The sequence below is a fragment of the Myotis myotis genome, unplaced genomic scaffold, assembly GCF_014108235.1.
Source record: "Myotis myotis isolate mMyoMyo1 unplaced genomic scaffold, mMyoMyo1.p scaffold_m19_p_1, whole genome shotgun sequence".
NCBI lineage: Eukaryota > Metazoa > Chordata > Mammalia > Chiroptera > Vespertilionidae > Myotis > Myotis myotis.
In genome coordinates, this window is record NW_023416313.1 from 1,988,729 (window position 1) to 2,013,017 (window position 24,289).

The 24,289-nt window shown below is 66.1% G+C and overlaps 1 protein-coding gene across 1 annotated transcript; it reads right to left on the reverse strand.

The window, feature by feature from the left end:
- Positions 1 to 645: 645 nt before the first annotated feature.
- Positions 646 to 24,035, reverse strand: HTRA3 (HtrA serine peptidase 3). Its single transcript, XM_036327832.1, has 9 exons — positions 23,428 to 24,035; positions 12,066 to 12,165; positions 10,137 to 10,359; positions 9,251 to 9,445; positions 8,548 to 8,580; positions 7,299 to 7,413; positions 5,119 to 5,167; positions 2,634 to 2,729; positions 646 to 1,556 (listed from the first exon to the last, which is right to left on the reverse strand). The coding sequence occupies exons 1-9, from the start codon at positions 23,810 to 23,812 to the stop codon at positions 1,391 to 1,393; spliced, it is 1,362 nt and encodes a 453-aa protein (XP_036183725.1). The 5' UTR covers positions 23,813 to 24,035; the 3' UTR covers positions 646 to 1,390.
- Between the last annotated feature and the right edge of the window lie 254 nt (positions 24,036 to 24,289).

Sequence of the window (24,289 nt, forward strand, 5' to 3'; positions counted from 1 at the left end):
GAGAGCAGGAGCGCGGGTCTGGAGCGCGGGCCGGCGTGCTTCTCAGGGGCTCCCAGCTCCTCAGAGGTCTGGGGCGTCACCCCCAGCCCCAGAGGCCGCCAGCTCCCTGCCACACCCCCACTGGCTTCCTCCTCCTCCCGCCTCAGAGCTATGGACTGAATTATCCCTCCCCAACCCCCACGTCCACATGCTGAGCCCTAACCCAGCGTGAGGGTCTGTGGGGCTGGGCCTTTGGAGGGTGAGCGGGTCGGATGAGGCTGGGTCGCCATAGGTGGCTGCTGCCCCATATGAAGCCCCGTGGGCTTGTTCTTGCCCGCAGAGCACCGGGAGCCGGGAGCCAGGAGCCGGGAGCCAAGGCCCCCACCTTGATCTTGGACTCCAGACCCCTCTCCAAGGCCCAGCCCAGCAAGGTCATGGCTGGGCCCTCCACGTCCCGCCCCCAGCTTGCTCTCTCTCCCAAGCCAGGCCAGGCCCACCCCGCCTTGCCCAGACCCCCCCTGACCCTGCCCGGCCACACACACACACACACACACACACACACACACACACGCACACGCACACACACACGCACACACACAGGCTCCTTCCTCTCAGGCGGCCGCGGGCCTCCGGCACCTGGCCGAGGTGGCAGAGATGGAGAGGGCGTGTGCTTGTAAACTTTAATTCCTTACAGTAGAGAAACACAAGGCAAGCAACGTGGGCGACTACAGCAAAGCTCACAGGTCCCGGGATGCGGCTCCCGCTGACGGGCCGTGCCTCCTGCTGCTCTGGGGGGATCCGGGGTCCGTAGCGCCATAGGACAGCTCAGTGCTCGGTCCTGCAGCACCGCCCCCGCCCCCCGAGGTTCCAGCTCCCCCTGCCAGCCTCTCTCCCGCCAGGGGAGGGGACCTCACGCCAGCCACAGGGCTCACCGGGCAGCCAGGGGACGTCCCTGCGGTGCCCACTCCAGGCCAGGCTCGTCCTGAAGGGACGCCAGGCTGGCGGGGCAGACAGTCCTGGTTACTCGACGTGGGGGCCGGGGGCTTGGGAGCCGAGCCCTGAGGTGAGCGTGGGGGAGGGCGGTGGGGGGGAGCGGGGGCCGCTCAGACAGAGGTACGAGGTGCAGAGGCAGGGCGGTGGGGGCGGGCCTCCGGGGGCTAAAGGCGTCTGCCCGACATTGGAATCACACCGAGGACTGGGACGCTTGTCCGAGGGGCAGTGGCTGCCCTGTGAGCACCAGGAGCAGGAGGAGCCCCCCTGAGGCTGGGGTTCGGGCCCTGGCCCAGCCCAGCCCATGGCTCTGTCCCTGGACGGCCGGAGCGGTGCCGGCTGTGCTGAGGACCGACCGCGGTCCTTCGTCCTGTCCTGACCCGCGAGGCAGTGGCTCCGGTGCCGCGACGGGGCGGCCGCCTCACAGGACCACCTCGGGGGCGATGCTGAACAGGAGGTCGTCGTTGCCCCGCCGCACCTCCAGCAGCAGGGGCGACTCGGTCAGCACGGCCTCCTGCAGCTCGCTCGAGTCCGCCAGGGGCCGCCCGTTCACCTTGACGATGATGTCGCCATCCTGGATGCCCCCTCTGCGGCCAGAAGAGACACGGACGCGGTCAGTGTGCCTCCCCGGTAACCTGCCCCTGCCCTGGGCGCAGGAGGGCTAACAGCACAGCCATTTCCGCCGGGAAGGTGAGTGCCCTGGCCGCCAGGCTCACACACCAGGATGCAAATGTCTATTCCTCCCCGAGTCCCAAGGGTGGACCAGGCGGGGCGCCCGGGCCAGGGCTCTGCCCCTCAGAGCCTGGTGTCTACATCTGCGTCCTGCAGGGAAGCACGCTCTGCAGTGACAGCGAGTCCAGGGGGTTGACCCTGGGGCTGTCACAGTTACTGAGATGTTGGCACAGAGGCAGGGCTGGCCGGGCTGGCCTGCCTTCTGCACTCAGCTCGCTGCGACCTTCCCCGCCGCCCGAGGTGGGCGGGCAGGGCGGGGCAGTGGTCAGGTGTCTGGCCTGAACTACCAAGGCCTACACGTGCCGGCTGTGTGACTTGCAGGGGTAACGTCTCTAAGCCTCAGTCTCCCCATCTGAGAAATGGGTAGGCGCAGTCTGCGGCACCTCCCAGGCTGCCGTGAGGAGGAGCTGAGATGATGCGTGTGGAACGCCCAGCTCAGAGCAGCCCCGGAGCCCCGGTGGACTGTCTCCAGCTCCCAGATGACAGCTGGGAGCCAGCCATCCCGCAGCCGGCCCGCGTGCTATGGAGACCTCCGCCCAGGGTGCAGCTGCCTCAGCTCAGGCTGTCGCAACAGTCAACCTTCCCCTAGTACTCGATGTGACAGGTCTCTGGGAGCGGGGGGCGGGCAGTAGGCTGAGACACGCCCATTTTGCAGACGGGAGAACAGAAAACCTAGGCCAGCCGCGGTGCAGGAGAGTCAGGCTCAGGGTGGCGCTCCGGCCGAGGCCAGGGGACACTCAGCCCTGGATGGGCATGGTCGGGGCTCTGAGGGAAACTCCCTCTCCACCTGCCCCTGACTCACAGGCCAGGCCAGAGGCCTCCCCCACCCCCTTCCCCATCATGTCTTCCGAGGAAGCCCCAGGCCAGTGAAGCAGGGCCAGCCCGGGCCCCACGCGCCCCAGCCAGCCTCCCCGCTTCCCGGGGCAGCCTACCTCTGAGACGGGGAGTTGGGAGCCACCTCTTGCACATAGATCCCGCGGCTGACCTCCGGGAAGTCCGGGTTGTTGGCCTTTAGCTCCTCCACCAAACTGCAAGGACAGTCTCGCTGTGAGCCTCCCTCAGCCTGAGCCTCCCCTCAGCCCGGCCGGCGGGCCTCTGCTGGCCCCACACCGCCCACGCCTGCCACCACCGCTCTGCCGGCCACTGGTTCTTGTCCGTGTCCCCACTCACTCCACACGGCTCCTCAAGAGAAACCCCAGGGAAGGGGGGTGATTAGAAATGTGGAGAGAGGAGGGTGGTGGATAGAGGAGGGAGGGGGAGGAGAGAAAGGAAGGAAGGAAGGAAGGAAGGAAGGAAGGAAGGAAGGAAGGAAGGAAGGAAGGAAGGAAAATGGGTGAATGGCGGAATAGAAGAGTAGGCAGGTGGTGTGATGGATGGATACATGGATGAAAAATGGAGAGATAGCCTGGCTGGTGTGGCTCAGTGGTTGAGCATCAACCTATGAACCAGGAGGTCACGGTTTGATTCCTGGTCAGGGCATATGCCCAGGTTGTGGGCTCGATCCCCAGTAGGGGGCATGCAGGAGGCAGCCGATCCATGATTCTCTCTCATCATTGATGCTTCTATCTCTCTCTCCCTTCCTCTTCTGCCGGGGTCCAGCCCCAGCGGGTCCAGGGGTCCCCAAAGGTGTGGATGGAGTCGGCGAAGAAGGAATGACACGGAGATAGCGTTCAGTTGATCAGCAGCCTAGCCAGGATCTCTAGCCAGGATCTCCAGCCAAGTTCTGGTCTGGATCTCCAACAAAGTTCTGCTTAGGATCTCCAGCCAGGTTCTGTCTCTAGGTTCTGTGTAGGTTCTGTGTGTAGGTTCTGTGTCTAAGTTCTGTGTTCTAAGTTCTGTATTCTAAGTTCTGACTCTTGCTGTCTAGTTACAACTGTATTTATACCAGTTGATTCAATCCTATCAATCTCTATTACAAAGGTTAGGGCGTTTCTTATCTCCATTCCAGGGAGTAAAGATTATGTAGCTTAAGCATGATTGTTCATAGTTAAAGTGATTAATTACCCGCCTGGCACTTAGTTAAGAGGTTTTATTCCCTCCCTAACTTCAGGGGAAAATCCCTACCTGGGGAAACAACCTTTCTCAGAGACCTTGGTTAAAACACATAGTGCCAAGAAGGTGAGCAAACATATTAAAAACAGTATGCCATATATGCCAGGTCCCTTGAAACAGCAAGCATGGACCGGCTCCCGGCACTCTTCCTCTCTGAAATCAGTAAAAATCTATTAAAAAAAAAAAAAAGATGGAGGTATAGATGAACAGAAGGCAGGAAGGAGGAATGTGCACATGGGTGGATGGAAGGAGGGATGGAGTGGCCATGGCATGGAGAGGCAGAGGACGGACGCGTGGTGCGATGGGGGGGGGGGGGTGCAGGGAAGAGGAGGAGCACACGTAACAGGTACATTGGTCTTGATTACGAGTTGCCCTCGGACTTGGGCCCTGGACGCACAGCTGCGGACGCAGGAAGATAGTCCCGAGGGGCCTGGAGGGGGGTGCAGGCGGCAGAACAGGCTTCGCTCTCCCCAGAGCCCCGCCTCAGTGACCTCCTTCTCCAACCCTCCCCTCCCTCCCTGGCTCCCTTCCTTCCCGTCTCCCCCCTCCCCACTCCCTCCTTCATCGTGCTCACTGGACATCCCCAGGCACCCGCTGGGCTGCAGACCCGTCCTGGGGCGGGGAAGAGGGATGAGCGGACACAGCCCTCACCCCCAAGGGGCTCACCCCCAAGGAGGGGGGGCACAAATGGGCTGTTCCAACACCACGGACAACGCCATCGCGGAGGGAAGCCGGCCATGCACCTGCGAGGAGGCGCCTCCCCCACGCCTTCCGCCTGTGGAGGCGCCTTCTCCCTGAAGTTCACGGGCACCCACAGCCCCTGCCTGGGACTCTGTGGGTGCGGCTGGCTGAGGAGCTCCAGATGAGAGCTTCCTGACTAGGGTGGGCCCTGACGGGCGCTGGTGCTTTTGTGAGAGAAGGAAGGTATTTGGAAATAGACGCACAGGAGAGGAGACAGCCACGGACATCAGAGGCGGGGATCAAAGGGACGCGGCTACACCCCAAGGACACCAAGAGCCGCCGAGCCCGCAGGGAGCGCGGGCCCGCCCACACCTTGGGTGTGGACTTCCGGCTCTCAGGACGGAGAGAACACGGACGTCCTGTCAGTTTTAGCCCAGCGTGTGGGACTCTGCTACGGCAGCTACCGGAGCCTAAACCCGGAGGCTTCCTGGAGGAGGGGCACCGAGGGAAGTCAAGTCCGAGGGAGTCTCTCCGGCAAAGGGGAGAAGCGCTGCAGGCAGAGGGCCTGGCCTGAGCAACGCCCAGCGCCCTCGGGGTGGGCCCCGGGGCACCCGCAGGCGCCCGCCTGACCTGGCCGGGCTGGGCCACTAGGGACGCAGCAGGGGGAGCATTGCCAGGACTCACCTGGGAGTGATGGTCCTCATCCGAATGCCGATGAAGCGCTTCTTCCAGTCTGAAACGGGGCGGCTCCGTTAGACCCTCAGGGGAGGGGGCGCGGGGCGGGGCAGAAGCCCCACAGGAGCAGCGGGCTGTGCCATCCTGCCCGCCAGCCCCGCCCCGCGCCCACTCCCCCGCGCCCCCTCCTCTGAGCTACTCCTGAGGCTGGGAGCAGTCCGGGCCGTCTGGTGGCCTCACGCCCCTGCACCTGCAGGCACCACGCCCCCGCATCAGCGAATCATCAGGGTGCCGGGTCTCTTAAGGCCCACACACAGCAGCAGTTTTATTGTGGTTCTAGTAACGATCAGAAATTGAAATCTGAAAGAATGTACCCCTGATGAGAGCCTCAAACACGTGAAGTATCTAGGACTCAAGCTGACGAACACTCGGTAAGGCCCGCACGTGGAGAACTAGAGACCACGGAGGGAGACCACGGCCAGAGACCACGGCCGGAGACCACGGCCGAGAAGCCATGGGGCCAGTCTGTGTTCACGGGGCAGACGATGCAGTGTTGCCACAATGACAGCCCTCCCCAAACCGACTAGAGTCAACGAACCCATCAAACCCCCAACAGTCGTCCCCCAGCCCCCTCTGCGAAGTGCAGCTCCAGGGAGATGGCCCAGGCCAAAGGCTCCCCGGGTGCAGGAGGCAACGGCTCAGAAAAGGCTCCACCAGCAGACAAAGAGCCAAGGCTACGAGGGCTGCGAAGGCGCGGCCCCGGTCCGGTTCCGAGCTTCGGAGCAGCCCAGGGGGAGAGGGCTCGGGCGGTTAGATAGACGGTCCCTGTCACCAATAGCAGCCTCCAGCTCTGGCCCTGCCCTGCCTCCGGGCTATCGTCACCCAAGGGACACGGAGGGGCCAGGAGTCCTCAACAGCAGGACTTCCCGTGGCCAGTCCTCAGGGCACTGGCCTGGGCTGTAGGGGCTCTGGGTGCTGGGTGGCCGAGGGTTGGGGGAGGGGCAAGCATGCGGAGCCCCTGCTCTCCGTGCGCTGGTGAGAGGGCCGGGAGGAGACAGGGAAGCAGCGTGAAGGCGTGCGGACCGGGGCTGGGCAGGTGTCAGCCAGGTTGGCCAGGAGTGGGCATAGGGACGAAGTGGCGGGAGGGAGACGTGCACTTGGGCTGAGAAGGAAGGTGGGAGGTGGCCACCAGGAGGTCTGAGAGCAGCAGTAGGACCCTCCTCTGGACGGCGGCTGTGGCCCCTGGCTTTAGGGAGGCGATTAGCCTGCGCTCCCTGGGGAGAGTCACCGGTGCCTATCCAGGCCTCTCCCAGGTGGATGCCCCTGGCCACCCGTAAGTGAGCAGGGTGGGCTGGACATCCCTGTGGGATGGGGGTGAGGAGATGGAGGGTGGCAGGAGGGAGACTGCCAAGGATCAGGGGCTTGGGCTCCACTCTCCTGGAGTACAGGTTACCCTACCTGACAGTCTGCATGGCCAAGGGCAGAAAGAAGTACTTAGGGATGGGCAGATAGATGGTAGGAAGGGTAGATGGATGGGTGAATAGGTAGATGAATGAATGGATGGATGGATGGGTGGATGATGGATGGATGGGTGGATGATGGATGGATGGGTGGATGGATGATGGATGGATGGATGGATGGATGGATGAATAGGTAGATGGATGGATGGGTAGATAGATGGATGAATAGGTAGATGGACGGGTGGATGGATGGATGATGGATGGATATGTGGGTAGATGGATGGATGGATGGAAGGATGGATGGGTGGGTGGGTGGGTGGGTAGATGGGTGGGTGGGTGGGTGGGTGGGTGGGAGGGTAGATGGGTGGGTGGATGGGTGGAAGATGGATGGATGGATGGAAGGATGGATGGGTGGGTGGATGGAAGGATGGATGGGTGGGTGGGTGGGTGGATGGGTGGGTGGGTGGAAGGAAGGACGGACCAGGTTCTGACAGTTACGGAGCAGCTCAGACACAGGTAGTTGGAGGCGGGAGGTAGGTCAGAGGTCCCCAGCTGGTCTGGAGGGGTGGGGAGTGCACATGGCCATGAAGTGAGGAGGGGGAGGAAGATCTGAGAGAGGCTGAGGCTCAGGACCTCGGGGCCGGCCGGGAGTGAGCGGGGGCCCCCAGCACGGAGGGCAGCTGCCCCCGGAGGCACAGCGTCCGGCCCCGCCAGCCCTGGGGGCTCTACCTTTGACGTGCTTGTCCTGGAACTCGGTGAGGAAGCGCGCGATGCGGTCCGAGGGGATGGCGAAGGAGATGCCAGCGGCGACCTTGAGCGTGTTGATGCCAATGACCTCACCGTCCTGGGTGTGGGGAGAGCAGAGGGCGATCACTCTGGGGCCCAAGAAGCTGCTGCCCTCAATGCAAAACATTGTGTCCAGCCCCAGAGCCGCCCTGGCCGTCCTCCCGCCGGAGTCCCTGGGGCCCAGAGGCTGTCCTGGAGGTGCCCTGGGGCTCACATCTGGGTCAGGGGCCCTCTATTCTCCCACCGTTTCCTCCACATCTGCCCTTCGCCCTCGCCGGAGCATGCTAGCTGCCCCTTGGAAGCAGTGCCCACTCACCCTGGGCCCCCCAGGCAGGGTTCTGAGGGGCTGAGGCTGAAAGAGGGTGTGACAAGGACTGGGGGACCAGGTCCTCCTCTCCCCCTTCCTCTGGAAACAGGGTGGGGGAGAGGGGGGCCAGGGAAACTCTGTAGCACCCCCACTCCCTCTTCCCTCCCTTTGGAGCAGGCCTCCCACCCTGACCCCGTCCTGACCCCCACAGGCTGGGGCCCCACCGGCCTGGGCTGTGCCGCTCCCTGAATTCCTTTCTCCTGCATGTCCCCATCCACCCAACCTCAGTCTCCACCACCAGGTCAGGGCCCCCTCCTCCAGGAAGCCCTCCCTGCCCGGCGTCCGTCCAGAGCTCGCTCCCTGCCCCTCACGTGCACTTGGGAGTGACCATGTGGGGACCCTCCCCCCACAGTGGGGACCCCCCCTGGAGACACCTGACAATTCCCAGGGCCCTGGAGCTATGGACTGAGCTTCCTGGTTTATCCTGAAGTCTCACCCGGGTGGGAATGAGCCTGACTGTGGGGCCCAGGACAGACCTGGGGGAGGGGACCTGGGAGGAGGGAGAGGGAATGAGAACACCCCTCATCTTGCACTTAAACTCAAGGACAGGAAGGTGCAACGGATGTCTGGCCCCAGCCTTGTCTCCTGCCCCAGGTCCTTGATGGGCACCCCTGCCTGGGCTGCTCCCGGGCCCTCTTGCTCCTGGGCAGCCTCCCGCGTTCCTGGGGGCGGGGGCTCAGGGCGGCAGGAGCTCTGGGTCACGTCCTCCTGGCCTCCAGCCCAGCTGCGTTCCTGACCCTCATCCCTGTCTTGAGACGTGCCCCCTCCTGTGAGCGGAGCTCCAGTGAACCAGCAGCCTGCCCTCTGGTCCTGGGGGACACTTACCAGGTTCACCAGGGGTCCCCCGGAGTTCCCGTACTGCAGGGGAGAGATGCAATGTTAGCCGAGCCCTGAACCCCGACCCAGCACTCCCGAGGCACTGCCGTCAGCTCTCACACTAACAGCACAGACGGAGCCAGTGTATCCCCAGCAGCAGGAGAGGCCTCGCCACGTCCCCATTTCACAGATAAGAAGCCTGAGGCCCACAGAGGCCAAGCGGACGGCCGTCCGATGACCGGGTCTGGCCCGGGCAGTGCTCTCAGCACAAACGTCCAGGCTCGCGCCACGCTCGCTTCCATGTCTCCGCCACTCGGGGGCTGGGCAGCACGGGGCGGCCACGGGATGGGACACGAGTTCTCATCCTGAGACCTTGAGGAGCCACGACAGAAACTAACATTTCCAGCAGGTGGCCTGAACCACGGCAGACCCAGAGGGGCGGGCGCTGGGGCATGGGGCAACGTGCTTCGTGGGCGCAAAGGTGCCACCCTTATACTCCTAAGAATGAAGACACGTTGGCCTGGGGGTGCAGTTTGCGCAAAGATAACTCAGGGGCGTGGCTGTGCCTCTGTGTCCTGAAGGGCTGGCCCCAGGTGGGGCAGGGGCCACGGACCCCGGGCAGACCGGCACCACGGGATTTTCTAGCCGGTGGACGTGAGGGGTGGGGGGGGCTCTGGGGAGGGGCGAGCCCGCTAGGCCGCGGAGGACTCACGTTGATGATGGCGTCCGTCTGGATATAGTCCATGTCCGAGTCCCGCAGGCCCAGCTCCTTGCCGTCCCGCTGGGCCGTGCTGACGATGCCCGTGGTCACGGTGTTCTGCAGGGCGAAGGGGCTGCCGATGGCCACCACGAACTCGCCGGGACGCAGGTCTGCCGAGTGGCCCAGCTGCAGCGCCGGGAGCTTTTTCTGGGGGGAGAGGGGGGGCGACACGGAGGGAGGCTAGGGGCGCACGCTGGCTCGGGACACGGCCGGGCCCCCAGAAGCGGCGTGAAGACCGAGGCCAGACTAAGGCCGGGCGGCCTCCAGCTGACCCAGGCAGCACCCACGGAGCCGAGGCTCACCCCCCGTGACCGCAGGCCTCCCAGGGCTCACTGGGAGGGGGGCGCACAGAGGCCATCGAGCCCATTGGTTGGTCACAGGTCCCTCTGCAAATCTGTGAGAAGCTATGGACGCCACCCCCCGAGAGTGCCCCCCATACAAACTGAGGCGCACGATGGAGGGACCTGCGGGAGCCCGGGGCCCGGCCGAGGACCTGCAACCGCAGTCCTGGAATCCTCGGGCTCTGGAGGAGCCCAGGCCCCCATCCCGCCCCCGCAGCGGCCCCGGGGGGACCAGTGCCCTGGGCCTTGAGGAGCCCGTGAGGCAGCGACTGTGGCAGCCCAGCTCCGGGCCAGCAGGAGGCAGCCTCGCGCTCGTCTGACGTGACCCGTGAGGGGACAAACAGCTGGTCCCCGGGCCTCGTTCCCCGCAGCTGTCCACGGGAAGGCCGGGCTGCCGAGCCTCTCCGCTCCGGAGGCCGGACAGGTCCCTCCCTTCCCCTCCCCGCCCCCCGTCCCCCCTCCCCCCACCGCCGCTCTGCCACCCCCACGCCACTCACTTTGGGGTGGATCTTGATGGTGGCGATGTCCGACTTCTTGTCGATGTCTTTGATGGTGGCCTCGTAGGTGTCGCCGTTCTGCAGCTGCACCTTGAGCTGCTGCCGGCCTGAGACGGCGTTGGTGCTGGACACCACGTGTGCGTTGGTGACGATCAGGCCGGCCTCGGACATGAGGAAGCCGGAGCCGCTGGACAGGGGCACGTTGCGGCCGAACAGCGGGTGTCTGCGGGGCAGACGCGCGGGGTCAGGGCTCGGGGCCTGGATGCAGGGTCGGCCCCGGTGACGGCCCAGCCAGCGTGGAGGAGAGAACTTGAGTTGGGGTCCCCCACGCCCAAGTCCAAGTCCTGGCTCTGCCACTGACTGGCCGTGGCCCTGGGTCTCACCCACGGGACAGCCACGGAGGGGCCTCATCCCCGGCTTGCAGTTGCGAGTGAGACACGGCCGTAGTGTCAGACCTGTGATGGCGGCACGCTCGCTGCGCAGACAGCCGGACGCGAGCCGGACAGACCCGGATCCTAACCGCCAGCCCAGCCCACTCCCTGCCGGAGGGCGGGTCGCTGAACCTCCCTGAGCCCCGGTCCCCCACCCAGGAGCCGGGGTAACCGCTGCTCGGCTCAGCGGTGGGCCCGGGGCCTGCAGCACCTGGGGCGGTGGGCCCTCAGGCAGGGCTGCTGTGGGCAGAGGAAGAAGCACTAACGTGTCTGCCGCGGGGACGCTCACCGGCGGGGACCCCGGGAAGGCATTTCCTGGCCTCTGACTGCGGGACAAGGGGACGCACTGCGGTGGGGACCTGCTCCCGCCGCCTCCGGCCCCTGCCGCCGGCCAGCTGCCCGGAAGCTCCGCTCCGTGGCCTCCACAGCCTCGCTGTCCTCGCCGCCTGCGGGCCGGGCACTCGGCGCCAGTGCCACTGAGCGCGGCCAGTGGTCACTTCCTCAATGACACATCGGAGAGGGCAGGGAGGGGTCAGAGTGCGGCCGGGGGCCGGGCCGGCCTGAGGGCCGACCTGAGTCCCAGCGGCTCGGAGGCCGGGGTGTGCGGGCTTGGCTCCCACAGCAGGAAACGGCCGGGACAGCCCACCCCGGGGTCGTGGGAAGATGCGTGGGCGAGAGCGGAAGGGCCTCGGGTGCAGGCCGTGAGGGGGCCTGGGCCTGGCTCGCTCTCTGAGGGGCCGCACAGGCTGGCTGAGAAGAGCGGGCAAGCCCAGCCCACAGGAGGTGCCCAGCCCTGCTCTTCCCACGGCGCTGGGCTCCGCCTGTTGTCCGCTGGCCCCACGGAGCCCCGTCCCTGCCCCCAGAGATGGGCAGTGGCCCCCAGTGACCAGGGCTCCCACTGGGCAAGCGTGGCACCCAGCGAGCCGGGCCCTGTGCCGGGGCCGGGATTGTGGTGATCCTGTCTCTAGGCCAGCGGTTCTCAACCTGTGGGTCGCGACCCCTTTGGCGGTCGAACGACCCTTTCACAGGGGTCGCCTGAGACCATCCTGCATATCAGATATTTACATGACGATTCATCACAGTAGCAGCATGACAGTGATGAAGTAGCAACGAAAATCATTTTATGGTTGGGTCACACCATGAGGAACTGTATATAAAGGGCCAGAAGGTTGACAACCACTACTCTAGGCTTTACAAATGGCTTCTCTGAGATATAAACCCGTAGGAGCTGCTCCAGAGAACTGGCCGTGAATGAAAGAAAGAACCACAGCCCCGCCCACTGTGCCCCGGTCTGGCGCCTGCAGCTCTGCGAGGTGGGGGGTTGCCGTCCGTTCCCCCGGAGAGGGGATCCAAGTCCCAGGGGGACGTCCCTCCCAAGGGTACACGGCAGCCAGGAGTCGGGTGAGGTCATCTGACCCCAAGCCCACTCCGGCTGCTACTGCCCCAGGGCTAGAGTGGAGGCCAGCTTGGGACCCAGGAGGGGGGGGGGGTCACCCACCTCAGGAAGAGCTCGATGTGCACCACGGCCGGGGCGATCTGCTCCACCACGTCGGCGATGAAGTTGAACTTGTACCGCGGGCTGGTCAGCTGGTGGAGACCTACACTGGCAGGAAGAACACGGTGCGTTAGTGAGCCCTACACACTGCCCAGGGCCTGCCCCGGGTGGGTGGGGAGGGGGACGCTCCACCGGGGACCCCCCAACGGGTTCAGAGCCCTTCAGGACACTCGGCAGCGCAGTGACCCAGACACGGGGAAGGGCACTCGCTCACCCCAAGAAGTGTTAATGCTGCGCGTCCTCACATCACCTCCCCAGGTGCTGCCAGGCGGCCAGGAGGCTCAGAGAGGTTGGGACACTTGCTCTGGGCTGCACAGCCGTGATGTGCCACTCAGGTGGGTCTGGGCTGTCCCCGTGGGACCACTGCTCTGCCATATACAGCAATGCCCTGGCACAAGGACACCGTCCCTCCCTTTGCGGCGCTGTCCCGCCGCCAACCTGACTGGATGAGGGTCCTCCCGCCAGAGCTGTCCCTGGTCACCACACTGTGGGCCCCTCCTGGCCTCCATCTGCAGTTCACTTGGCTGCACCGCCGCCGGACTTGCCAGGAGGTTCACACACTCCCCTGGATCCTTCCCCCGCTCAGATTTCTGCTGCCTCAGCAGAGGGGGGCTGCTGCCTCTGGGACCACAACTGGAGGCAAGGCCCAGGCATGTGCTGGGTCTGCCAGGACCGGCGCCCTCTGGAACCCGAGTGGCCCAGCACTGCTCTCGCTGGTCCTGGCCCGGAAGGAGCACTGGGCATTGAGCTCCGCACACCCCGGCTTGGCTAGGCGGCACCACGTCCCGGCTGTGTGGCTTCAGGCAAATCACTTACCCTCTCTGGGCCTCAACTCCTGGTCTGAAGATGAGATTGAAGACCCCTCCCCCACCTGCGGGACCGGGTGGGAACAGGACTTGCGCTGAGGGAAGCTTCCCTGCCTGGGGTGGGGGGGGGGGGGCGATGCTACCACGCCCTGCCACCCTGATGGTGAGCAAAGGGGGCGCGGCTCGCAGAGCCTCATGCGGATCAGCCCTGATGACCTCTGGGAGCGACCGAGCGCGGGGAGGCCGAGGGCAGCGAGGGGCAGCGAGCGCAGCAGGGAGAGCAGGGAGCAGGCAGCCTGCAGCGGAGCCATAAACACCGTCTGCGGGAAACGCGGTCCCTCCCCACGTCCCCACTAATGTCCCAGCCGCTCAGGGACAGCAGGGACGGCCCGTTTTCAAAGTGGGGACACCGAGGTTCCACGAGAGGACGGCGCACATTTAGTGAGGGCGGAAGCAGGCTCCCTTCCCTAGGGTCCCCAAGGCCCCCCTGCCCGTTACGTCTGATCTGGGACACAGAGCCTGGAGGAGAGCTGGCCTCAGTCCTGGGGTCCGGGGTGGTGAGGAGGGCCCCCCTCATCCCTCGATGTCTGTCTCCAGCAGCCGCGGGCACTGGCCACAGAGGGTCCGGCCCGCTGCGGTCGGCCTGAATCAAAGGCTGCCTGTCCGGGTGGCTGGAACCTGGCTAGGAGGTGGGGCGCATTGCCAGCCACTGCCGGCTCCTCCATGAGCCAAAGGTGGGCAGCCAGGGGCCATGGTGCCCAGGAGCCCTCTGCCTAGAGGCCAGCCCCAGGTGGGGCGGGTCTGAGGCTCAGAGGCCATGGTAACGGCCAGCCCAGGAACAGGGCCCACTGGGGGCCAGGGCTCTGTGCTCCCAGCAACCTAGGTCTCAGAGGGTGCTTCCACGGAGGATCGCTAATCCTCCCGGCACCGCTGAAGGCGACGCTGCCTGCCCCCGGCCCAGCTCTCACCACTGCCCGGGGCCCCGGGACCCAGATTCAGGCTCCAGCCTCCAGGCAGGACAGGAACCAGCCCTGAACCCACTGCCTGTCCAGGCTCTGTCTCCTCCAAGACGCTCCCCACCAGGCGGTCCCCATGCCCGGGCCCTGGAGGACCCCAAACCCGGCTGGCGCGGGAGGGGTGGTGAGGTCTGCAGCTCTCCCAGCGTACCCCGGGGCTGCCTTATCCCAGCCCGAGGTTCAGCCCACTGAGCTATGCTGGTGGGGGGCCGGGGTCACCCCTCCCGCCTGTGTCACCAGTTGGGCCCCTTGCTGGAGTTTCTGCTCCATCGCCCACCATTCTGCCCCCAGTGCAAGGACCACGCCCCACTTCTCCCCAAACAGGCGGCCCCAGCTTGTCCCGGGCACTGCTCAAACCCACCTCCTCCAGGCAGCCCTCCACAGACTTCTCCCCGTCCGGAGTGCCCTGCGTGGGGCTCCCACACATGCCTCCCCCAGCGCTGGTGCTCATGTGCCGTGTATTCAGCCCTTCATGCTGAACGCCTTCCGTGCGCCCCGTGCTGCTACAGGCCGCGGCCAGCCACGCTCCGCAGCGTGGCCAGTGACGGAGCCAAGGGAAGCCGGGGTGCGCCCGGCCCAGGCCTGGAACAGCGCAGGCCGCGGAACAGCGCACGCAGACCCAGCCTCTCGCACAAAGGTAATGGGTGCGGATCCTCTGCCCCGGGCCCCGTGTGAACAGCACAAGACGATGAAATGTCTCATCAAACAACGGCACACGATCACGTGGCCTGATCCTGGGCTCAGCGGCTCCACCACCCGGGCCGGGAGCCCCTTAGGCACCTCTATCCCGCCCCCCGACACACACACTCCCCCGCCGGGTCCCTCGGGTCCAGGGAGTCCGCACGCTGTACCGGCGGCTGAGGTCCTGACCCGGTGCCCTGAGAACCAGGCGGCACGGCGGCCTCAGCCAAGTGCTGTTCCTTCAGTGTGGTCCCTCCAGAGAGCACTTGAAGCAGGGCGGCTCAGTGGTACCTGCAGCGACTTCACAAAGGTGGCCCTCGCACTGCCCGAGGGAAAAGGCCTCGGGCCACACAGCAAAGTAGTGCACGTGGGTTTTCGGGGGAAGGCGGGTGACGAGGAAGCTTGTCTTTCATGGACTTTCCGAAGGACCTACCAGGGGCAAACATACGCAGATATACCCGCAAAAGTAGGGAAGCGGAGAGGAGGGCCTGGCAGAGGCCGGGGCTGGGGCGCAGACAGAACAGGCCGGACACTGAGGCACCCTGTCCCCGGCTGGCGGGCAGGCTGGGCACTGTGGCACCCTGTCCCCGGCTGGCGGGCAGGCTGGGCACTGTGGCACCCTTTCTCTGGCTGGTGGGCAGGCTGGGCACTGTGGCACCCTGTCCCCGGCTGGCGGGCAAGGTCGGGCACTGTGGCACCCTGTCTCCGGCTGGCGGGCAAGGTCGGGCACTGTGGCACCCTGTCCCCAGCTGGCGGGCAGGCCGGGCACTGTGGCACCCTTTCTCTGGCTGGTGGGCAGGCTGGGCACTGTGGCACCCTGTCCCCAGCTGGCGGGCAGGCTGGGCACTGTGGCACCCTTTCTCTGGCTGGCAGGCAGGCTGGGCACTGTGGCACCCCCTCCCCAGCTGGCGGGCAAGGTCGGGCACTGTGGCACCCTGTCCCCAGCTGGCGGGTAGGGCCGGGCACTGTGGCACCCTGTCCCCGGCTGGCGGGCAAGGCCGGACACTGTGGGGCTGCAGGAGCTCCAGGGAGTCACCAACATGCTCCTTCTGGACAGAGACAAGTCTGGTTCTCCCCACAGGCAGCGAGTAAGCAGCACAGGCAGGGCCCATGGAAGCCTCTGGAAACACTTCAGAAAGATGGGAAGGAAGGAGCGGGGAGGAGAGGGAGGGGCAGGGGGAGGGGCATGTTCCTCTTGACCCCCTCGGGCCCAGCACACAGTAGGGCTGCAAACACCACCACACCACCACGAGAACCACGGCCAGCCCACTAACCGGGCCTTGCAGGACCGGCCTGCGGGAGCAGCATCATGGCCAGTTCACGTCCCGGGAAACAGAGGCTGGGGGTGGAGATGGATGGGCGCGGGGTGGGGACCTCGGCGCCTGAGCCCTCCCAGACCCCAGACCTGGAGCACCTCTTCGGGGCTCCCCGGTCAGCCGGTTGGTGACAGGGGCTCTGCCAGGCCCTGTCCCTTTAAGCCGATGGGGGGGGGGGGTGCTGGGGGGTGGGCAGGGCCTGGTTCCTGGCCCTCCTCCCCGCAGGGGTGAGTCACCCCGTGAATCAGTGGGAGGGGAGGACTGGGTTCCCACCGCCCCTTTCCACATGAAAACCGTGGGCCGGGCTGGCTGGGAGCAGGCTGCTTGTTTATTCGGGGGTCTGGACAACCCCGCCCCCACCCGTCCTCGAGCCAGCGTTCTGAAGTCAACAGCCCGCTCCGCCAGACTCAGCTGTTAGCATTTTTTTCCTCAAAAATAAACGAATCCACAGGCCTCGGGCGGTTCAGTCTGGAGGAACCTGACATAGAAAAGCCATTAGGCCGTGTCCTGAGGTGCCTCCCGGGGGAGGAAGGGCCGCGGCGAGGGGAGGGAGCGAGAGCCGGGCTGGACGCCACCTGCCTGTCCCTGCCGGTTTCCGGGGGGCTCGGGGCCTCACGGACGTCAGGATGGCCAGGGGACAGCAGGGGAAACCGAGGCCCAGGCAGCCCGCAGGCCCACTTCACCCGCAGCGCCGGCCGGGCACTGCCAGCCCCGGACCATCCCTGAGGAGGACCCAGCGGCCCCTGCCCCATCCCTGGTGACCAGAGGCTCCCCTGTCACCCGGTGGCCAGCTGTGTCCGGGGCAGGGGATGACCAGGAGGCCCCGGGCTGTCCCCTCTGTCCGCAATGCCGACCACGGCCCGTGGAGCGGACGGCACCTGTGTCCAGGCCCCATTCGGAGCGGCAGCCGCGCCTCCCGTCCCTCTCCGCGCTGTGGCTCTCTGCGTCCCCGGGCACGCGTGCTCCCACCTGTCCCCGCCTTTGCCCTCCCCTCCGCCCTCCAGGCCCAGGACAACACACCTCCTCTGGGGAGCCCGCCCTGACGCAGCAGCTCAGGGACGTCTCTCTCCTCTGGGTCTGTGCCCTGCGGCCTGGGCGCCCCTGACCCACAGCCGTGAGCAGCAGGAGAATGAGTGACGGTGAAGGAGCAGGGGGTGCACAGGTGTTCTCCAGGGACAGGCCAGCGGCCCAGGCCCCTCCATGGCCCCAGCACCCACTCCCCGCCCCTCCCCCCCAGGAAAGGCAGCTTTGAAGCCCCAGGAGCTGCCCCCGGGCTAATTAGTTCCCAGACAGTCCCTGTGTTTTTCTTTCTCCTGCAAACTTCCCTGTCCCCAGTGAGCCTTCTCCCCCCGCAAGGACAGTGGCTCGGATCCCACGCAGCTGCAGCTCCGGAGGGGGCCCAGGTTCCTGTCCCGGGAGGCCCCCCTCTGCCCGGGCCACGCCCACCACGCTGGGCTGCGGCCCTGATGATGGCAGTGACTTCTCACAGCGATCTGCCAGGCAGAGCCCTTAGCTCCTCTCAAGGCGAGGAGAAGGCTCAGCGAGGTCAGGAGCCGTGAGGCCCGCCCACGGCCCACAGCCAGGCCCCTGACCCCTGCCCCAGGCTCTTCCTCCAGTCGGCAGGAGTCCTCGGCCAATGCGACTGACTGCCCGGCCCCGGGGAGCTCAACCCGCTGTCCTGGGCGTGGGGCCAGCCTGGCTCCTCGCCTCTGAATTCCTTTGGGGCCGCAGCCAACCCCGTGGAGGCGGCTCGTTTGTGCCTAATCCAAGTTCATCTGCCCACCCAGCCCCGCAGACCAGGGAGGACTCCAGGACACCACAGGGGCCACGGAGCCGCAGGCGCCCAGGAGGGTCCGCCCGGCCCTCCTCCTGCAGGAAGCCCTCCCTGCCTGACTCCCTGGGCGAGGTCCGTGGGACGCCCTTGGGCACATGGAGCCCCTGCCCCGCTAATACGCCTGCTCCTTCCGCCCCCCCCCCCCCTCCTCACGCTCACAAACCCCGTGTTCGCCAGAAGCCTCCATCTGTCAATACTTAGGTCTGTGCCACTGACACCAATTAGCCTTCACTCCGTGCAAAGCACCCTTAGCTCCTGGCCGCCGTCACTGTCCAATGAGCCAGTGACAGAGACCACTGCTCTCCCATTTCACAGATGAGAAAACCGAGGTGAGAGAGCTTAGGGGATGGGCAGGGTCTTGCCGTGGGAAGTGGGGGAGCTGGGACCCATCCCTGCGCAGCTGGCGTGGGGAACAGCACTGGGTCCCAGCGCTGGCCCTGCCCACGGCGAGCCACGGGGGCTAAGCATACAGAAGGGCAGGTGGGCACTGCTCCCCCACCTGCGCCCCTGCCCTGCACCTGGGGTTCACTCCAGGGTCGAGCTGGGCACACTCCGCTCCTGCTCACCCAGCCTGATGCTCGGTGTGGCCGTGTGGGCAGCTCTGTTCATCCCCAAGAGGCTGGGGTCTCCCCCAGGCCCCTCACACATGAACTTGGAGGAAAGGACAGGGACCTGGCTTTGGGCGGGGTGGATGGGGTGGGGCTGCAGGGGCGGCACAGGTCATGGAGGGTCCCCCAGGCTGGCGAGGCAATGAGCCATACCCTCCGGATGACACACACACAGTGCATGGCCACTGACCACAGACAGCCACGCGCCGACCAGGCTATCAACACAGAGCCCAGCCCCCCACGGACACCCTCCGTGCTGGGGGCCCCCCAGAACTCATCATCTTGCCTCTCTAATCAGCTCCTCCCAGGGTCCCCCAACCCCCGCCCTGGCACTGCCCCCAACCTCCAACCCCCATCAGTCCTAACCTCCTACTGCTTCTGCTCCCCTCTCCGCGCCGCCCCCCCCCCCCCCCCCAGCTCTTGCCAGGCCTCATCAGCTCCTGCACCCAGGACACTGGCTGGGTCCCCATACCCCCTATACACACCTGTTACCCATAAACCTTCCTCGGCCCCCACCCGGCCCAAAAGATGGGCCACCCTGTGGCTCCTCCATCTGCACCCGCCTTGGCTCAGCACTTCCTGCCATGCTCCTCTGCACAGGCCCTTTGTGCCACCTCCTCCAGAAGCCCTCCCTGATCACCCCTCGCTGGGTTCTGCACCTCCTCATCTGTCCCTCAGGCGGGACTGGGGATTCCCAGGGGCCCTGCCAGGGGTGGTGCCGGTGGGCAGGAGGCAGAGGCCAGGCCGCACCACGCCTGCAGCCGCTCAGAAGTCGTCTTGGTTCTGAGGGCGAGGGGAGCCATGGATGGCGGGCTTTCAGGAGGAAGGGGAGAGCCGAGCACCTTGTGCGGAGGCCGACCCGAGGGTGCCTTGGGCATGTGGTGCCAAAGGAAGGCGGAGGGTGAGGGAGCTTCAGGCTGAGCTCTGGCTGGAGTCAGCTGTCCAGCCCCGGGCCTCAAGCTCCCCTCTGGCTGCGCTCCTGGCTCCCAGTGGCCTTGGCGCCGGCCGCCCAGCAAGGGCAGACGCTGCAGCTCAGCTCTGCTGTCCGTGGGAGGAGGGCGTGGGGAAGGCGTCACAGGGAGGATTGGGGGTGGAGGAGGCGTCATCTTGCCTGATTTGCTAAGAGGATTAAAAATCAAACGCCAACAAAGCTCTTAAATAAATAGCGCTGGGAGCCGCAGCGGGAACCTGCTAGGGTTGCACAATAAAAGCTGATTATTAGATGCCACATACGCCGCCCGGGGCTCCGGGTTCTGCATTCCCTGCGCTCAGAGGCCTGCGGTCTGCAGCCGGGCAGAGGCTGCGAGCCTCACAGGGCTCTGGGGGGAGGGAGGCCTCTGCGCTGGGCAGACCCTCCGGACCCCTCATCTCTGCGTTCATGGTACCATTAGAGAGGTCTGCGCGCACACCATGTAGCTGAACTGCCTCCCAGAAAGGTGGTGAGCCCCACTCCTGGGGGCACCCGAGGACGGGGAGGTTCGGAGGAGATGCACACGTCACGTGGTGACTCACAGCACCTACTGTGCGCCAGGCTCTGGGCCCAGCCCGCCAGGGAAGCAACAGACCACACCCCCGCCTGTGAGGCTCAGAGCCTGGTGCAGATGGACAGAAAGCATCGGGTCAAAAGGCGGTGTGAGCGTCTAGGGGGGACCCCAGGGTGCACTGCTGAGGCTAAGGAAGGGGCTGCCTGGGCAAGGTGCTCAGGGAAGGCAGCTTAGGGCTGGTGGGCCGTCTAGGCCACACGAAGGTGAGGGAACAGGGTTTGGGGCAGCGGGCCCAGCATGTGCAAGGGGCCTGGGGTGGGAAGACCAGTCTGGCTGGAGAACAGAGGCTGAGAAGGCGTTTGGGGTAGGAGGGTCAGAGGGCACGGCACTCGTGGGTCAGGGTAAGTGTCGGGGAGCCGTCGAGGGCATCCCGCCGAGGACAGGCAGGGCAGACTTATCAAGGTTATGTGCACATCAAGGAGGAGGGAGGGGAGGATGGAAGCGGAGTCCAGCATGGCCAGGCGAGTAGGAGCAACGCCGACTGGGGGACACGTCCAGGTTGAGCTAAAGATGCATCAGTGGATGCGAGCTGAGTAATAAGAAGTGGAGGGTCAAAGGTGAAAGGCTTCCGACCTAAACTTCCCAGGTGGTCCTTGCGGCCCAGGATACGGCCAGCTGAGGCACAGGGCTCAGCTCAGAAGAGACAGCGGGACTGGGACCAGGTGAGGGTGGCAGGACTTCTGTGCGAGAAAGCTGGGGATGGGCACAGCCTTACCCATTCTGGCTGGGCCCTCAGAGGGCAGAGGGGACACTGCCCCAGACCCAGGCCTGACCCTGACTCTAGGCCTCAGGGACCCCGCTGCCCCCCAGCTGCAGATGAAAGCCTGGGACCCGGAGACTGTGGCTTTCAAAGCCCATCAGACTAGAGGCCAGGCCTGGCTCGGGCACTTCCTGGCCGACTGACCTCAGACGAGTCGCTGGCCCTGCCCCTCCTCCCTGGGCCCGTCTGTGGTGCATGCAGGGTCAGGTTCAGAGCAAATGAGACAGCGCCAGCCGAGGCCTGGCCGCGCGGGACTCACAGGCCGGGTGGTGCGAGCGTGGCCCTGGGGGGCTGAGTGTCCACCCCAGACCTGCGAACCAAGCCGCCCTCCTGCAGCGAGGCCTCGCCTCCCTCTCCTCCGGCCCAGCCACCCCACCTGCCTCCGCGCTGCTGCTGTCCCTCTCCGCCTCCCCATCCTTTACCTGGGGCGCCCAGTCACCTCCTCAGCTCGGCCCGGAGGCACCCCGACTGCGGAGGAAACAGCGGGTGGGCGCACAGCCGTCGGGTGCCACTAGTGCGTGAAATAACCAGCGGCCTGCTGACGCGAGAATTCCCGCACACGCTGCCGGCACCCCCGCTACAGATGAGGGAGCTGCGGCTAAGGAGCTGCTCGGAGGCCGTTGCTGAGTAAGAGGCACCCCAGGATGCCCCTGCCGGGATGTCCCCGCTGAGCCACCTCGGGGCCTGCCTGTGGTCATCAGGCGGGTCCCCTCTCCCCCCCTCCGTGCGTCTTCCCGCGCTCTCAGTGTCTCTGGGGCACAGACAGGGTGCCTCATGGAGGGGCCCTTGTCGCCGCCCAGGGCTGCCGCACACAGAGCAGGGACCTCACACAGGCAGACCCAGCCCGTCAAGAGTGAGACTTTCCAAATGCCCGGGCCACCTGCGCCCTGCCCGCCTGCCTGGCCCTGGAGTCTTATCTAATAGTGTCCACTCGGGGGGCGAGGGTAGGAGGGGCCCCCATGCACACAACCAAGCCGCATGGGCGGGCGCCCGCCCCGAGCCCTCCACCTCAGACCCAGCAGTGGAGCCTGCGGGGAGGGGGGGTGCCAGTACCCAGCCCCAGAGCAGACGGGCCGTCTGAGGGTGCAGCGAGCACCCATTACATGACAGCATCCACCTCCAGACACCCGGGCACCACGCTCTCACCCTGACTTGGGCACCGGCTAAGCCCAAGTCTGAGGCATCGCCCTCACTTCCCTCAGGGCCCCACAGTGAGTCTCCCCAATAATCAGTAAGTGCCAGCTGGTGCTTCCCAGGCTGGGCTCCCCGGAACCCCGGCGTGCCCGGAGAGCCTGGATCCCACCCAGGAAGGAGAGCGCTCTGTGCAATTCTCTTGGGAAATGCTGGGCTTTGTCATTCCTGTGTGTGTGCACATGTGTGTGTGCACATGTGTGCGCGCACACATGTGTGTGTGCACGTGTGTGCATGTGCACATGTGTGTGCATGCTCTTACTGCAGGCTTTCTCAGAACCCCTGGCGGAGTCCAGTGTTCACGTTCCCACACTTCTGGGCCGCGGACACTAACTCCCAGAACACCAGGCCCAGGAAGCTGGTGTACAGGGTGAAGTCTATGCACGATCCTGTGGCCCTGGGTCGTCCCGTCCCTGCCAGCCTGCCCAGCCTGGTGCCACACACATGGGCACACACAGCAAATGTGCCCGCAGGTACACACGCATCCCCGGCTGCTCAGAGCTGTGTGGCCTCCCCACGTGTCCTCGCACAGCCAGCCTCCCTGAGCTGGTTCCCAGCAGCCCCTCGTCCGGGCGGCCTCTCCGTCCGGCTGCCTGGGGGGCACCCTCAGCTGAGAAGCCCCATCTCTGAAGGCTCCCAGCACCCGGCAGCGGTGCCCTGGGGGTCTCCTGCTGAGGCCACACGGGCCTGGTCCATGAACCTCACGTGTTGCTCACTAACAACGCAGGGTCTGCGGAGCCCTGCCGACCCAGCGCCGGAGCCGGCCTTCCCTCGCGGGGCTACGCCGATAAGGGGACAGCGGGGTTTTCTAGCCTTTTCTCCCCTGCCGAGGGGCAACCCGGGTGGCAAGAATCAACCTAGGCCCGAGTCAGTTTGGCTCAGTGGATAGAGCGTCAGCCTGTGGACTGGAGGGTCCCGGGTTTGATTCCGGTGGAGGGCACGTACCTGGGTTGCCAGCTCCCGCCTGGCCCAGGCCCTGGTTGGGGCGCCGGCGTGTGGCAGGCAATCGATGTGTTTCTCTCACATCATGTTTCTCTGTCTTTCCCTCTCTTCCAAAATCAATAGAAAAATATCCTCGGGTGAGGATTTAAAAAAAAAGCAGCAGCAGCAGCCCAGGGCCAACCCCAGGTCAGGCTCCAGGGCTCCAAGGACTGAGGAATCCCAGGCGGCCTCTCCCAGGGAGCCCCACGCAGCGGGACCCCACGCGCGGCAGACACGCATTTTAAGTGCAGCGAAAAGGAAAGAAAACACTGCATGTTGCTCCAGGCACCCAGCCTGGGACTTGAGGCCAGGAGAGATCGCTCCCCCCCCTATCCGCCCCCCCTCCCCAGAGCAGGGTCGCGCAGTCGCGGAAAAGGACCTCTGAGGCTGCAGTGACCCCTCTGGGCCTCAGTTTCCCCAGCGGAGGGCTGGCTAGATGATTGCCACCTGCCAGCTGTGCCCAGGGGTTGCGGACCTTGAGGCTCCGCCCTGGCTCCGAGCCTCAGTTTCCCCAGGAGAAGCCTCCGCGTCCCCTCCCCCACCGGCCTGCCCCGGCCCGCTCACTTACCCAAGGGGCAGGCCCCCTTCTGCAGCTGGCGCACGGGCGACCCGGAGAGCTGCAGCGCCCGCCGGCTGGCCGCCTGCAGCGCGCACACGTTGGCGTAGGTGTGCCCGTCGGTGCCACACACGGCGTGCGTCCAGCGGCAGCGACACACGCCGCGCGCGCACTCCAGGCTCTCCCCGCACGGCGCGTCGAGGGGGCGGCCGCACGGCTCGCCCTCGCTGGCGGCGCACACCAGGCAGCAGTTGCAGAGGTCGGGCACGTAGCCGCCGGGGCAGCGGGGGCTCGGGCACCGGGACACGTCGCAGCGCGCGGGGCAGGGCGCCGCCGCGGGCTCCCGGGCCTGCGCCAGCGTAGCCAGCACGGCCAGGAGCAGCGCCCGCGCCTGCATGGCGAAGGGGCCGGCAGCGGGCGGCAGCGCGGGGGACCGGCCGGGGACCCGCGGGGACTCGGAGGCCGCGCCGGGGCCGGGCGCCTGCGGAGGGGCCAGGGACGGGCGCGCAGTCACATGCGCCGGCGGCTCAGCTCAGGCGGGCGGGTGCCGGGACCGCAGGGGCATGACCGGGGCTGGAGGACAGGAGAGGCGCCGGCTGCCTTGGCTCCTCCTGGGCTGGCCGTCCTCGGGCAGAGGGCCCGACCGCATTTAAAGGCGAAGCCCGGCCCCGCCCCCGCTGGAAGGGGCGGCCCGGCCTCCCCGCTGGCCCCGCCCCGCCCCCGCCCCCACTGGCCCCCGCCCTGCCTTCCAGGCCTGGACCCACCCAGCGGCTCAGGACTGGGCCTGGTCTGGGAGCCCCCGCGATGGACAGGCTGGTGACCCGGAGGGGGAGCCATGGGGAGGCGGAGCCCCCAGGGAGCAGGTCTCAGGCGC

Bases quoted from the DNA above. Each gene is read 5' to 3' on its own strand.
- HTRA3 (XM_036327832.1), bottom strand. From the start codon at position 23,812: ATGCAGGCGCGGGCGCTGCTCCTGGCCGTGCTGGCTACGCTGGCGCAG. The intron at 8,581-9,250 runs GTGAGTCCTCCG...TCTCCCCTGCAG, and splicing joins AGACGGACGCCATCATCAAC to TACGGGAACTCCGGGGGACC. The intron at 7,414-8,547 runs GTAAGTGTCCCC...CCCCACACCCAG, and splicing joins GGGGACCCCTGGTGAACCTG to GACGGTGAGGTCATTGGCAT.